Genomic DNA, 15,976 nt, shown 5'->3' with positions numbered 1-15,976 from the left:
TCCTCTCTATTCTGTTGTTCAAAACTCACTAAATTAATATTGTGATTGTAATTATGGCTTTGCTATCTAAATATGCAAGACTATATCAAGATCACAGATGGAAAACTTGGCTTAAGAGAGCCTGGGGGTGGTGGTGTTTGACAAGTGGTTAAGATGCTGGTTGGAGTGTCCACATTCTGTATCAGAGTACATGGTTCCAGTTCTGTCCTCGAGCTAGCTGCTAATGCACACCCTGGGAAGCAGCAGATGATCACTCAAGTACCTGGGTCCTTCCCACCCATGTGGGAGACCTGCACTGAAGTCTGGACTTCTGGTTCTATTATTTTTTTAAGATTTTTATTTATTTGAGAGGTAGAGTTACAATGAGAGGGAGAGACAGAGAGAAAGGTCTTCCATCCACTGGTTCACTCCCCAAATGGCCATGATGGCTGAAGCTGGGCCGATCTGGAGCTTTTTCTGGATATCCCACACCAGTGCAGGGGCCCAAGCTCTCGGGCCATCTTCCATTGCTTTCCCAGGCCATAGCAGAAGCTGGACTGGAAGTAGAGCAGCCAGGACATAAACCAGCACCCATATGGGATGCCAGCACCACAGGCAGAGGATTAACCTACTGTGCCACAATGCTGGTCCCAGGACTCCTAGTTTTAACCTGGTCCATCCCTGGCTGTTTCAGGCATTTGGGGAGTAAACTAGTGAACAAAAGAGCACTCTCTCTTTCAAATAAAATAAAACTATATAAATAATTTTTAAAGAACACAAAATTATAAATATTACAATAAGTATTTATTTAGAACAAGAGGAAATTACAAGAAATTTTTGGAGCAAGCTGAAACCTGCCATGCAGAAACTGATGAGAACTGTCCCTAAAGCTAATGAATAATGTCAACCCTGTTCACTGCACACACATGAGATATCAAAGAGGGTAACAGCAGGGACCTTTTCCTTCTGTCCCTAGCTCCAGAGCATTTCAGGGAGCTCTACTGATCAGAGAGAGAGCCTGGTAGGCATGCTACCAAGGGCAGGTTGTTTTTATCTCATAGCAGGCACCATTCAAGGGTTGTTTCATCACTAGATTAAGAAAGAATGTAGGAAGGGCTGGCGCTGGGGCGTGGCAGGTAAAGCCACTACCTGCAGTGCTGGTATCCCTTATGGGCACTGATTCTAGTCCCGGCTGCTCCACTTCCAGTCCAGCTCTCTGCTATGGCCTGGGAAAGCAGTAGAAGATGGCTCAGGTCCTTGGGCCCCTGTACCAGCGTGGGAGACCTGGAAGAAGCTCCTGGCTCCTGGCTTCAGATCAGCCCAGCTCTGGCCATTACAGCTACTTGGGGAGTGAACCAGTGGATGGAAGACCTTTCTCTCTCTTTGTCTCTGCCTCTCAAATAAATAAATCTGCCTTTCAAATAAATAAATCTTAAAAAAAAAGAAATGTAGGAGCACAGACACTAGAAACAGACTGCCAGGTAACTTGATACAGCTAGGAAATACCTCTGACCATCCCTTGCAAATGGGATGATGCTACTAACCCTACTCCAGAGGCTGTTGTGATGATCAAATGAGCTAATGTGTGGAGAGTTTCTGGAACATAGATGTCATATCCAATGATGTGGTAGTATAACCATTTTGGAAACATCATTCTGACTATTGTCTGGGGGTGATGAATTTAAAGAGGAAATGTCAAGCCAACATTGAAAACAAAAGTATACGAGATAATATGATTGGGTATAGTATAACACCACTATGATTTGACTCAGCACCAAAAGCATAAATACTACAGTCACCTTTTATTTTAAATTAACCATTGCTAATTTTCAGTTTCACTGATTTCCCTTGCCTTTGGCCTACTCCTGGGCAGTGGTCTACTGCTTAGAAAATAATTCTTTGACCCTGTGTTTTGGCACAGCAGGTTAAGCCACTGCTTGGAATGCTGGCTTTCCGTATAGGTTCTGATTGGGATCCCAGCTGCTCCACTTCTGACCCAGTCCCTGATAATGCCTGGGAAAACAGAAGAAAATGTTCTTGGGCCCCTGTACCAACATAGGAGACCAGGATGGAAATACAAGCCCCCAGCTTTGGCCTGGCCCAGGTGTGGCAGTTGCAGCCCTTTGGGGAGTGAGCCAGTGAATGGAAGACATTCTCTCTTTCTCTCTGTCTCCCTCTCTGGGATGTGCCTTTCAAATAAATACACATATCTTAAAAAAAAAAAAAAAAAAAAAAGCTTTCACCAAAATGAACCTATCTTTAAAAAAATGAAAAGAAAAGAATCCCTTGGCTTAAACCAGTAGTAGTTGAGAGGGTTAGAAAGTCAGGATCATCACTCTTGGAGATTCAGACCTCAATTCTTCAAATGCATACCATCCATTAGGGTGAGAAAAAGGAGGAATAAAGAAAGAAAGATGGGGCCAGGTCTGTGGTGTAGCAGGTAAAGCCACCACCTGCAGTGCCGGCATCCCATATGTGTGAGTCCTGGCTCCTCCTCTTCCTATCCAGCTCTCTGCTGGCCTGGGAAATCAGGATCTTCCCACATGGAAGATCCAGAGGAAGCTCCTGGCTCCTGGCTTTGGATCAGCCCAGCTTTTGCTGTTGTGGCCATCTCGGGAGTGAACCAGCGGATGGTTCTCTGTGCCTCTGCCTCTATAACTCTACCTTTCTAATTAATTAATTAATTATTTTTTAAAAAGAAAGATGTATAAACGGCCTGAGCAGGAAGTAAGTCAGTTGGTTATTGCTGACCTTATGGACTAAGTATATAGACAAAGAAAAGATTTGCACTGAGCTGCATGTCATTGCTGTGGACTCCAGTCTGTCTTGTCCAGATTTTGAACCAACTCCCAAAAGGCATACTGTTTTTTTTCCTTGAAGTTCTATTGCTGCATTATTGTGAAGGCATTCGGGTGGAAGTTTCCATTTTTCCCTTTTCAAGTTTCAAGAAGGGCCTGATGTTTGGCACAGCATTAAGACATCACTTGGGAAATCCGCATACCTTATCAGAGTACCTGGGTTCAAGCCCTGACTCTGCCTTCAATTCCAGTTTCCTTCTAATGTGCACTGGGGAAGCAGCAGATGATGGCTCCAGTATTTAGGTCCCTGCCACCCACATGGGAGAGCTGGACTGAGTTTCAGGCTCCTGGCTTCAGCTGAGACCAGCCCTGGCCTTTGCAAAAATTTGGGGAGTGAACCAGTGGATGGAAGATACTTCTCTCCATATGTGTATTTGCCATTAAAATAAAATGACTATAAATATATATATTTAAAAATTTAAAAAATGTGCTCAAGTATTTTCACAGGAGATATTTTCTAGTATGTTTTGGGATATTTTTACAATTCTTCAAGACATTTGCCTTCCTAGTAAGCTTTCCTGCCTACTTTCTGGCAAAACTTTTCTTATATCCCAACCTGGCAAAGTTGTGATCCTCTTCAAACACTCAGCTAAATTATCACCTTCTCTACCACTCCACCTGGCTATTACGTCTGCATGTGCACTTACTGGTTTATATTGCAATGATCTCTTTTCCTGCCAGTCTCTCTCTTTCTAGACCATGAGCTCCTTGATGAAAAGACCATGATTTAATTTTCCACCTTGAGATACTGTATAACAAAATAGTTTAGGGCACAGAGCCAGAAATGCTGGGATTATTTATTTTAAATTTTTATTTATTTGAAAGAGAGAAATAGCCCGTTCACGGGTTCACTCCAAAATGCCTGCAACAGCTATGGCTGGGCCAGGTCAAAGCCAAGAGCCTTGGAACTCCAACCAGGTCTTCTGTGTGGTGAACAGGGACAGAAATACTTGAGCCATCACCTGCTGCTGCCTCCCAGGGTGTGTATTCACAGGAAGCTGGATTGGAAGCCAGGACTCAAACCCTGTCACTCCCATTTGGGCATCTCAAGTAGCTTCTTCATTGCTGTTGCATTACATATATATATGTAAGTTATATATATGTAAATTATGTATATATGTAAATTATGTATATGTAAATTATGAGAAGCTCACACTTGTATTATTGAACAGATCATTTAAGCTTTCTGTGCCTAATTTATCTGTAAAATGGACAAAATAATGGAGGCAACTGTAAGTAATTAGGTCTCACTTTTTATTATTTTAGAAACCTTTTCTTGAGTGTCATTGTCACAGAAATTTTTTTTTTATAAATTTCAAATGTAAACTCATATAAAAGGGTCATATTTTCTGCATCAAACAAAGCAGGTAACTGTTGACAAAAAGGGAGGTGAGAGAATGAGGGAGCGCGGGAAAGAGGCTTGAAGATTCTGCAGATAGCACGGGGCATTCCCGAGTCTCCAACGTCTTCACATGACCAGGGCTCCCACATTCAGGGTCTCTTCAGTTCCCCTTACCTGTCAGAGAACTACCTTCTGCAGGAGGCCGTCTCTGACGTCCCAGCTTAAGGGCTGTCAGGCAACGGATCCCTTTTGATGCAACTGTGTAGATGTCCGATACCGTACAGTTGTGACTTGAGCTGGGGCTATGGCTGGTTTTTCCAGAACGACTGATAGCCTCAGCCGATCCTGTCCACACCCAATCGTCTCCTGAACGCTTTTCCTCTGCATCAGTCATTCCTCGCCTGTCAGTGTTCCTCAGCCTTCTCTCGACACGTTCGAAATGAAGAACCCTCCCACCTTGTGCTCCTAAGCACCTGCTGAGGCGGCCCTTCCGACCCGCCGGTGCCTTAGCCCCGCCTCACCCCAGCTCCTGGCCACGCCTCTTCCTCTGCCCCGCCTCCTCCACGCCGCCGCTCGCCTGCTTCCTGGGCACGGGAACACTAATACGCATGCTCTCTCAGCCTCCTCGTAGCGCGATGACGTAACGGCGTTGGCGTGGTGACGTAGGGGCGGGGCGCGGTGCTGCGTGTGTTGGGGGCGTAGGTTTAGAATTAGTGCGGGACTGTGGAGCCCTGTGCCGCCCTCAGCGCGTGGTGTCTTGACATTGCCGGCTGTGCCTTGTTTTCCGCCTTGTTGGGAAGAGGAAAGCCGAGGAGAGGCTCTGTGGGGGTCGAGCTGGGGGCTCGGAAGGAGGAAGCGTAGCCGAGGGCTCTAGAGCGCCCGAAGGCCGGGTAGCGGCGGCGAAGAGGGGAGCAGCCGACAAGGGAGGCCCCCGGACTGGGGCGGCCCCGCGATGCTGCGGACCCGGTGCCTGCTCCGAGCCCTGCGCTTCTGTTCCTCGGCTCCCTGCCCGAGGCACAAGCCCTCCGGCACATTGAGCGTGCGGGACGCACTGAGGGCCCAGCACACGAGTGGGGAGCGCGTTAAGGTCCAGGTTGGTGTGCGGGAAGCGGGAGCGTCCTTTTAGGCACTTGTATGACACATCCGCATTAGCTTTGCGTTGCACTGGCCGGGTCAGACAGAAGGACCGACCGGCAGAAGTTAGGAAATGGAGGCACGGCGTGGAGGCACGCGTTCCCCCTTTCCTTGGGTCCCATTCCTCTCCCGATTAAAATGCTAAGATTTGCTTTCGTGATACCGGCGCATGACCCGCAGACTTCTTGTATAGAAAAAAATGTAAATGAACAAGCCCATTTTCTGTGTCTTTAATTCTCCGTGAACCTGTCTTCCTTCTTGCACGTGACTGACAATTTAAACTGTGCCTCCAATTCAGCTTTTAGCTCGCTAAGTGCCTCAAAGGGGGCTTTGCATGTCATTTGTGTTCAATGAATTAGGAGAACGAGTATGGCAGGTTTTTTTTTTTTTCTAATTTATTTATTTTTGAAAGAGTTACAGAGAGGGAAAGACGAGAGAGAGAGATCTATCTCTTGTGGTTCACCCCGTAGATGGCCGCAAGGACCGAGGCTGGGCCAGGCGGAACCCTGGAGCCGGGTGCTTCATTGGGGTCTCCCACCTGGGTGGCAGGGACCTAAATATTTAGGTCATCTTCCTCTGCTTTCCCAGGCCGTTACCAGGGAGCTGGGTCAGAAGTGGAGCAGCTGGGACACCAACCGGAGCCTATAGTGGATGCTGGCATCCCAGGTCGAGGCTCTACCACCGAAGAGACAACTCTACACAGAGTAAAGCAGTTTTAGAGCTCTGGGGTCAAGCTGCCTACGTTTAAATCTGCTGCTTGTGAATGGCAGATTAATTATGAGCATGTCACCTATGTGCTGTAAATCACAGTGTCCTCTTATGTAAATTGATAATTATGGTCCCTGCATCATGGCATCAAGGAGTCCTGACTATTAAGATAAAGGGTATGATATATCAGCCGGCGCCGTGGCTTAACAGGCTAATCCTCCGCCTTGCGACGCCGGCACACCGGGTTCTAGTCCCAGTCGGGGCGCCGGATTCTATCCCGGTTGCCCCTCTTCCAGGCCAGCTCTCTGCTATGGCCCGGGAAGGCAGTGGAGGATGGCCCAAGTGCTTGGGCCCTGCACCCGCATGGGAGACCAGGAGAAGCACCTGGCTCCTGCCTTCGGATCAGCGAGATGTGCTGGCCGCAGCAGCCATTGGAGGGTGAACCAACAGCAAAAAGGAAGACCCTTCTCTCTGTCTCTCTCTCTCACTCTCTCACTATCCACTCTGCCTGTCCAAAAAAAAAAAAAGGGTATGAGATATCTAGACCAGTGGCCCACCGACTATAAATGTTAGCGGTTATTGTTTCTCTTACTAACGACATTATTTGCAGCAACTCCATATGGAAGACTCCTTATAGGTGCAGGTTAGGCCAAGTGGTTGACTGTTTCTCGTTAGCTTGCTGAAACACACTGACATGGTTCCTTTGTTATCTTCACCTATCCTTGCTGTTCAGCGGTAGGGCCAACCTGCTTGTCCCTCTGCATTTCTCTGAGTTTCATATTCTTCGGGTAATCCAAGGATTTAACCTATTAATTTAGCATGTATTGATGGTAGCTTTTGTTTGCTAATCAAGAGAGGATTCAAAGATAAAAAGAAGCTACTGCCTGAATTAGAGGCAATTTATTGCTCTGCAGTCTGAGGTGATAGCTACCAGCCACTTGTGGCTCTGAGCACTTGAAATGTGGCTTGTATCAACAGAGATAGGCTGTAAGTGTAAAATACATACCAAATAGGGTTTTTTTTTTTTTAATTTTTATTCCCATTTTATTAGGGAGAGAGTGATTTTCAAATGCCCACAACAGCCAGGGCTGGGTCAGGCCAATGCCAAGAGCCTGGAACTCAATCCATATTTTCACAGGGGTGGCAGAGACCCAAGTACTTCAGCTGTCCATCTTCTGTTAGAGAGAGGGTGTGCACTAGCGGGATGCTGTATCAAAAGTAAAGGAACTGCGATGCAAACCAGGCTCTCCAATATGAATGCTGCCATCCTGAGCCACCCCTGTGCCACTTTGAAGAGCAAGAAGGAATGTAAAATATCTCCATATATATTTTTCTATTGATTGCATATTGATAATATTTTGAGTATAGTGAGTTAAGTAAAATACTTTATTAATTTCACATATTTCTTTTTGCTTTTAATGTGACCACTAAGAACTTCAAAGTTACATGAGTAGCTCACATTGTGTTTCTGTTGGGCAGTCCTGCTGCGGTTAAGACAGTGGAGAGCAGTGTGATTCTTATTAGTGGTGTAGAAGAGGAGATATGAGAAAACTAGCAATTCCTTAGCTGTGTAGGGAGGTCATGAAGTGACCTATCAGCTGAGTCCCGAAGGAGCTGTCCCCCAGGTAGAGACAGGATGCAGTGGAAATGGCACGAAGGTGTTTTCCAGTGGCAGAGGAACTGGGCATGGCGTGAAGATAGCAATCCGGGGAAGTCTGTTGATGAAGTCATGAACTCGAAGTAAAAACTATTTGACTCCCAGCTGGACTCAGTAAATGTGACCTGGACTATCTTCCTCACGTGTCTAAATATGCTTCTTCATTTCTAAAATGACAATAATTACTACTTCATTAGATTCTTATGAGGATTAAGTAGCATTGTATTTATAAATAGCTTAGAACGAAAGTACATTAAAAAGTGCTCAGTAAATGCTACTTCTTTTTTTTAAAAAAAAGATTTATTTATTTATTTGAAAGTCAGAGTTACACAGAGAGAGGAGAGGCAGAGAGAGAGAGAGGTGTCTTCCATCCACTGGTTCACTCCCTAGTTGGCTGCAATGGCTGGAGTGTGCCGATCCGAATCCAGGAGCCAGGAGCTTCCTCCGGGTCTCCCATGTGGGTGCAGGGGCCCAAGGACTTGGGCTATCTTCTGCTGCTTTCCCAGGCCATAGCAGAGAGGTGGATAGGAAGTGGAGCAGCCGGGACTCGAACTGGCGCCCATATGGGATGCCGGCACTTCAGGCCAGGGCGTTAACCCACTGCGCCAAGCACCGGCCCCACTAAATGCTACCTCTTTAAGTAAAAATAAGAGAATATTTGGAAATTAATGTTGATAGAGCATGATCAAAATGCAGGTGCCTTTGCTGAAATGTGGTGAGTTGAAGTATTTGTACTTGAGACCGAGGCAGTTGACAGGTTCTTCTTCAGTTTACGTGTCCAAAAATCTGGGATTTTCTAGTCAAATTGACTTGGCTTCAAATGTATACTCTACCCACCACCATCAGATGTGTGACTTTCTGCAAGTTATATAATTTCTGTGAGACTCACTTGTAGAATGGCAATAATGAAAATCCTTAAAGCTATCCTGAGAAGGAAATGAGGTAGTATATGAAGGTAGGAAAATGTGTGCTAAATAGTACATGTTCAGTACCTGGTAGGCATTGGTAGATAATGTCATTGAAAAACAGGGTACCTGTCAGTGCACTTCAGGGCAGCTAAAGTTCCATTCTTCCCCCTAAAGCACTATGCATGTGTAAATGAGTGGCAGAAGCACTTTAATAATCATGTCAGGGACCGGCGCCATGGCGCAGTAGGTTAATCCTCCACCTGCAGTGCTGGCATCCCATATGGGCACCGGTTCTAGTCCCAGCTGCCCCTCTTCCACCGGGAAAGCAGTAGAAGATGGCCTGAGTGCTTGGGCCCCTGCACCCACATGGGACACTGGAAAGAAGCTCCTGGCTTCGGATCAGCACAGCTACAGCCGTTGCTGCCATTTGGGGAGTGAACCAGCAGAGGGAAGACCTTTTTCTCTGTCTCTTCCGCTCACTGTCTGTAACTCTATCTCTCAAATAAATAAATAAAACCTTTAAAAAATTAATCATGTCAGTAGGTTAGGCAGGAACACAAAAGAAGCAATATCAATCCGGTTTTTCTATATAGGATCATCCCTTGCTTCTCCCAGGCGTGGTTGGTGGTGAATGCTCTTCTGTACTCTTATATTACACATCTTGGACACTTCACATTTGTTCAGAATCTGCTAGAGGAATATTTTTATCTCATCCGTGCTAGTTAAGTTTAAGTTGGGTGTATCTGAGAAAGCTGTTTTTAGTGTTGCTGTCCTGCTTGAAGACTTCTCTTTTGTACTGGCACGTACCTGTCTTTTGAATTCAGACTGTTTGAGAACTTAGGTATTTAATATGCATTCATACTGTGATGGTTTTTGTTGTCGTTTAGTTTTCATTTATTTGAGAGGCAGAGAGAGAGCACATGTGCAGGCTGATACACGTCCCAAATGCTTGCAATGGCCAAGTGACCAAAACCAGGAGCCAGGAACTCAATCTGGGTCTTACATGTGGGTAGCAGGGACCCGATCACTTGAGCTGTCACTGCTGCCTACCAGAGTCTGGAATGTCTGGAGGCTGGAGTTAAGAGTTGGAGCTGAAGGGCGGCGGTGTGGCGTAGCAGGTAAGGCCACTGCCTGCAATGCTGATATCCCATATGGGTTTTTGTTTGTGTACTGCTTGCTCCACTTCTGATCCAGCCCCCTGCTGACGGCCTGGGAAAAGCATCAGCAGATGGCCCACATGCTTTGGCCCCTGTTACCCATATGGGAGACCTGGAAGAAATTCCTGGCTCTTGGCTTTGACCTGGCCATTGTAGCTATCTGGAATATGAACCAGCAGATGGAAGATTTTCTCTCTCTCTCTCTCTCTCTCTCTCTGGGTAACTCTGACTTTCAAATAAAAAAAAAAAAAAAGTGGTAGCTGGCTGTTGAATCCAAGCAATCTGATACAAGATGCTGGTGTCATAACCAGTGTCCTAACAACTAGGATAAATGCCCACTAATGAAGTTTTTTGAGAGCTTTTTTTAGTGATGTTTCTAGTCTGTAACTACATAATCTTCCTCTTGGGACTTTGATATAAAAGGAAAAAGGCACCAAGATGTAAGCCCTGTTATTTGTAATTGGATACGGGGCATGGGGAGGAAATACCTGGAATAGCCAATATTGAGGGGATTGTTTACATAGATTAGTCTCATCAGCTTAATGGCTTATTTGACATCCATTCAAAATGATGAGCTTTATAAATAAAAGGTGGAATGCCAGGTTGTGTATCTCACCATGATAAGAACCATATAAAAATATGTGTGCGTGTGAGTAAACTAACAGCAGTTGACTAGTTGAGGCAGGATTGTCAGTACTTTTTTTTTCTTTGACTTAGTCTCTGTGTGTGCAAATAGTGTAAAATGTTGACACATTTTCAGTTCACGTTTAGAAATGTTTCTCTTCTTTAGGGGTGGATTCGTTCAGTCCGATCCCAAAAAGAGGTCTTGTTTCTGCATATAAATGATGGGTCATCTTTAGAAAGTCTTCAAATTGTTGCAGATGCAAGCTTTGATTGTAGGTAAGTTTAAAAAAAGAAGTCCCTTGATTTCTATCTCCAGTGCTCCCCACTTCCCCAATTCAGTGTTCACATTTTCCCCTTGAGCGATCCTTCTCTCTGCTTTTCATAGCTTTGAGGTTAAGTACAAGATCAAGATCCTTCAGGGGGCCAGCATCCTACACTGGAGTGCTAGTTTGATTCCCAGCTGCTCTGCTTCCAATCCAGCTTCCTGCTGATATGCCTGGGAAGGCAGCAGAAGGTGGCTCAGGGGCTTGTACTCTTACCACCCATGTGGGAACCGCGATGGAGTCTTGGCTTCAGCCTTACCCAGTCCTGGCTGTTGCAGCTATTTGGGGAGTGAACCCAGGAGATGGAAGCTCTCTCTCTCTCTGTCTCTCCTTCTCACTCTGTTACTCTGCCTTTCAAATGAATAAATAAATAAGTAAATCTAAAAAAAAAAACTCTACAAGCCCAGGCTTCTCCCTTTTTTATCTAACATCTTCAGATGCCAGTATTTCCTGCTTGTGCTTTGCTTTCATGTTCCCTGCACTTTAAGCTCTCTTAAGCTGCTTTGTTCTTCTAGTTTTTTTTTAAATTATTATTATTTTTATTTGAAAGTCAGAGTTACAGAGAGAGAGGGAGGGGGGGAGAGAGATCTTCCATCAGCTGGTTCACCTCCTAGATGGCTGCAGTGGTAAGGGCTGAGCTAAGCGGGAGCCAGGTGCCAGGAGCTTCATCTGAGTCACCTGCATGGGTGGCAGAGCCTCAAACACTTAGACCATCTTCTGCTTTTTTTTCCCAGGCTGTTAGCAGGAAGTTGGATTGGAAGTAGAGCAGCCAGGACTTGAACTGGTGCCCATAAGGGATGCCGGCATTACAGGCGGGGACTTTAACTCGTTATGCCACAGTGCTGGCCCCTGTCTCCAAGTTCTTGTATGTTTTGCTACCTCTGTTTGCTATAGCCTCTTCCTTAGTTGCCTTTCACAGTTCCAATTTAGGCATCATCTGATGTTCCCAAATCTTGACCACCCCAGGTGCCCCTACTTTGGGTTCCCAGGACATCCTGTCCCCACTTCTTAGACCCAAAATATCACACTGGATAATCAGCTATATTGTTACTGGACTCCTCCTGCTAGCGTCTAAGTTCCTTGAGATTAGGATTGGTGTCATTTATTTTTGTATTCTTGGCCTCTTACACAGTGCTGATAAAGTAACCAATACATGGAAAAAACTCTTGTGGTCTCCATCAGGTTTTAAAACAAACCATTTTTATGTTAGGATGTGAAGGAACAGGATATAATTCAGATTTGTTAGAACAAGAGTATTCCAAGCTTTGTTTTAGTTATGCTTTCCACATATTGAATGGGTTCATGGATCTCCGACTATTTGGTCAGTTGGGGAGAACAATAAAAACTTGTGTTGATATAGTAGTAACCTTTTTAAAAAGTTTGTAGCTTTTTCTGATAACTTATATATCAGTATAGCAATCATATGGTTATATATAATGACATCTAAATTTTAGAGGTTTTTTAGAGGATGATTGCCTGTCTATTTGAGGTATTATCCAAAAGCCCCCAGGGTAAAATTCATGAACAGGGATTTTTTTTTAATAAAGCTCTTATTTAATAAATATAAATTTCATAGGTACAGCTTTTGGAATATAGCAATTCTTCCCCCCATACCCACACTCCCACTCCCACTTCTGTCTCACCTACTCTCTCCAGTCCCATTCTTTATTAAGATGCATTTTTAATTATCTTTATATACAGAACAGCAACTCTGTACTAAGTAAAAATTTCAACAGTTTGCACCCACACAGACACAAAGTATAAAGAACTGTTTGAAGATACGTTTTATCGTTAATTCTCATAGTACAACTCATTATAGACAGAGGTCCTACATGGGGAGTAAGTGCCTAGTGACTCCTGTTGTTGATTAACAATCGACACTCTTACTATGATGTCAGTGATCACCCAAGGCACTTGTCATGAGCACCCAAGGCTCTTGTCATGAGCACCCAAGGCTCTTGTCATGAGCTGCCAAGGCTTTGGAAGCCTCTTGAGTTCACAAACTCTGCCAGTATTTAGACAAGGCCATAAGCAAAGTGGAAGTTCTCACCTCCTTTCAGAGAAAGGTACCTCCTTCAATGGCCCCTTCTTTCCACTGGGATCTCACTCACAGAGATCTTTCATGTAGGTCATTTTTTGCCACAGTGCCTTGGCTTTCCATGCCTGAAATGCTCTCATGGGCTTTTTACCCAGATCTGAATGCCTTAAGGGAGGATTCTGAGGCTGGAGTGCTGTTTAGGGCATTTGTCATTCTGAGTCTGCTGCGTGGCCTGCTTCCCATGTTGGATCCTTCTCTTTTTTAATTCTAGCTATTGTTACTAGAGGACACTTGGTCTTTTTTATTTATTTATTTATTTTTATTTGACAGGTAGAGTTATAGACAGTGTGAGAGAGAGACAGAGAAAGATCTTCTTTCCGTTGGTTCACTCCCCAAATGGCCGCTACAGCCGGTGCTGCACTGATCTGAAGCCAGGAGCCAGGTGCTTCTTCCTGGTCTCGCATGGGGTGCAGGACCCAAGGACTTGGGCCATCCTCCACTGCCCTCCCGGGCCATAGCAGATAGCTGGCCTGAAAGAGGAGCAACCGGGACTAGAACCTGGCGCCCATATGGAATGCCAGCACCGCAGGCAGAGGATTAACCAAGTGAGCCCCGGTGCCGGCCCCAACACTTGGTCTTATTGATGTGATCCCTTTGACACTTATTCCAATCTATGTGATCAGTTATGCACTTAAAATGATCCCTTTAACTAGTAAGATGGTATTAGTACTACCCAACTTAATGAAATTTGGAGTCCAATGGCAAATTTTTAGCTTTACCCTTAGGGGTAAGTCCATGGGAATGTGTGCCAAATTATGTACAGAGATATTAAGTAGTATATGTTTTAAGTTGTAGCTTCTCAAAATACCCCATCAGGTTTGTTGAAGGTATACCAGATTTATTCCCTCTATGATGTAGTGAACAGTTTTATTTATATAAATTATGTAAGAATAAATTTGAAAGGAAATAGCATATATTGAATGTAGCAAGGAAAGAAAACTGGGTAGGGCATCTTCTGGCACACTGACTTTGACAGTTTGGTATATTACTCTGTTATAATATTTCAGTGCAACTTATTAAAGTTGGCACTTACTGTAATTAAGAAATGTTGAAACTAGAGCAGATGTATGATCATTTAATCCAAGCTTCTCCTTAATATTTGATTCTTTTTTTTAAAGATTTATTTATTTATTTATTTGAAAGGCAGAGTTATATGGAGGCAGAGGCAGAGAGACAGAGAGAGAGAGAGAGAGATCTTCCATCCACTGGTTCACTCCCCAAATGGCTGCAACAGCTGGAGCTGGACCCATCCGAAGTCAGGAGCTTCTTTCAGGTCACCCATGTGGACTCAGGGGCCCAAGGACTTGGGCCATCTTCCACTGCTTTCCCAGGCCATAGCAGAGAGCTGTGTCGGAAGTGGAGCAGCCGGGACTGGAGCCAGTGTCCATATGGGATGCCAGTACTGAGGGTGGTGGCTTTACCTGCTGTGCCACAGCGCTGGCCCCAATAGTTGAATCTTAAATGAGCTTAAATGACTTTCTGTAGTAGCCAGAAAGTTAATTTCTGCATGAACTTGGACTAGAACCTAGACTTGTTAAACAGAAAGTAGTTTTATGTGTGCCCAGCCAATTAACTTTTATAAAAGTATACCTTTTAAATAAAGTATACATTGCAAAAATAGTACAGAGAATTCCCATGTACTTGTTGCCCAGCTTTTCCAGTGATAACATATCATGTACCTATAATACAAGAGTACTTCAGAAAGTCCTTGGAGAATGGAATTAAAAGGTAAGTTTTCTTGCTGCAAAAACTTTTGAAATACATGTATAGTTTTTTCATAATACACATTTTCCATGAACTTTCGCAATATGCTTGTATGTTATCAAAGCCAGAGAATTGCCATTGGAATTACTAATGAAGTTACAGACCTTATTTTGATTTCACCAGTTTTTACATGTAAGCTGCAGTCTTTTATAAAGTTTCTTAGCCAGCTAACTTTTTGGTAAGGATTATAATATAATCCATTAATTCAAAGTACCTTTATACAAATGCTTAACTCTTTTCATTTCCATTTTAAAGCTTATGGAATTCATTTTTAAATTTTGGTGTAAAATAGAACATCCACAGATTCTGAATTCTGTTGAAGCAATTAAGGGTAAAATCTAATGTCATTAAGTATTTTAATGTTCTGATAGTATGGTTTGTATGAAAATGAAGATTTTCATATATAATGGTATCTTGTTTATCATGCTATAGAGAATTGGCTTTTGGGAGTTCTGTGGAAGTCCAAGGACAGCTGGTAAAAAGCCCTTCCAAAAGGCAAAATGTGGAACTGAAGGCAGAAAACATCACAGTTATTGGAAATTGTGATGCCAAGGTATGTTTTCTGACACTCCTGTGGAAGCTGTTTAAGCTAGCTTTAATATTAGGATTCTCTTTTAAGTGTGGTTTTGGGGAATATGGTACAGCCTGTGGAGATAGCAGCAAAAACCCTTTATGTAGATGGCTTAGTTCTGTGAGTGAAAGCTAAGTGTTAATCTGTCCATCTCTGTGCTGCCTGTCACAGTTGAAATTCACTACTTTTATGAGAGTGCTCAGTCAGTCACCATGACAGAAACATACCAGAACAAGCCATTTCCATCACATTCTTAGGAATGCCAGAAAAGATTTCCACATGACACTCGAGTAATAACAGCCACTAGTCACCCTTGGTTGTTTAATATTAACTAAATTTAATTACATTAAGTTAAATATAAAAAAATTTAAATCCTTAGTGGAATTAGCCTTGTTTCAAGTGCTCGGTCATTGCTTGTGGCTGTTGGATACAATATTAGATAGCACAGGTACATTTATCACAGAAAATTCTATCAAGTGGTGCTAATCTAGAATGTTACGTTGGTTGGCGTGAGCACAGACATGAAATTCTACTTTAAGACATGTTTATACTTGTTTTTGCAAGGTTCTTTTTTTAGCAGCTTTATATTTATTAACCTGATAAAAGAGGTTAGAGGGAATAAAATCAAACATTGAGTTCCTTAAATTCACAGTGAGGAAGAAAATGAGAACCAACCAGGTGAAATGATTTGCTTAAGGTTATGAACAGATGACTGGCACAGCTGAAGTTGATATTCTAGCCATTGGACTTCTCTGTTTTTGTTATAATTGTCTTCAGGTGAACAAAAAAGGGAAATTAAATCATTTTAAATAATTTTTAGTTCTTTTGAAATAATAGAAATTAAATATAATAA

General features: G+C 43.6%; 1 protein-coding gene across 5 annotated transcripts in view; it reads left to right on the top strand.

Moving 5' to 3' along the window:
* The first annotated feature begins 4,857 nt into the window (after positions 1 to 4,857).
* The window catches only part of NARS2 (asparaginyl-tRNA synthetase 2, mitochondrial), a 149,435-nt gene continuing 138,316 nt past the window's right edge, over positions 4,858 to 15,976 (top strand). For all 5 annotated transcript variants that reach the window (XM_062196777.1, XM_062196780.1, XM_062196776.1 and 2 more), the window contains exons 1-3: positions 4,858 to 5,272; positions 10,534 to 10,643; positions 14,985 to 15,105. In XM_062196777.1, the coding sequence (XP_062052761.1) occupies positions 5,132 to 5,272; positions 10,534 to 10,643; positions 14,985 to 15,105 (372 nt within the window). In that variant the 5' untranslated portion in view covers positions 4,858 to 5,131. The remainder of the gene's footprint in view (positions 5,273 to 10,533; positions 10,644 to 14,984; positions 15,106 to 15,976) is intronic.

This window comes from Lepus europaeus, chromosome 7 (assembly GCF_033115175.1).
Source record: "Lepus europaeus isolate LE1 chromosome 7, mLepTim1.pri, whole genome shotgun sequence".
In the NCBI taxonomy this organism is placed as follows: Eukaryota; Metazoa; Chordata; class Mammalia; order Lagomorpha; family Leporidae; genus Lepus; species Lepus europaeus.
The sequence above is the reverse complement of the archived record's forward strand: the minus strand, read 5'-3'. Positions and strand labels throughout refer to the sequence as shown.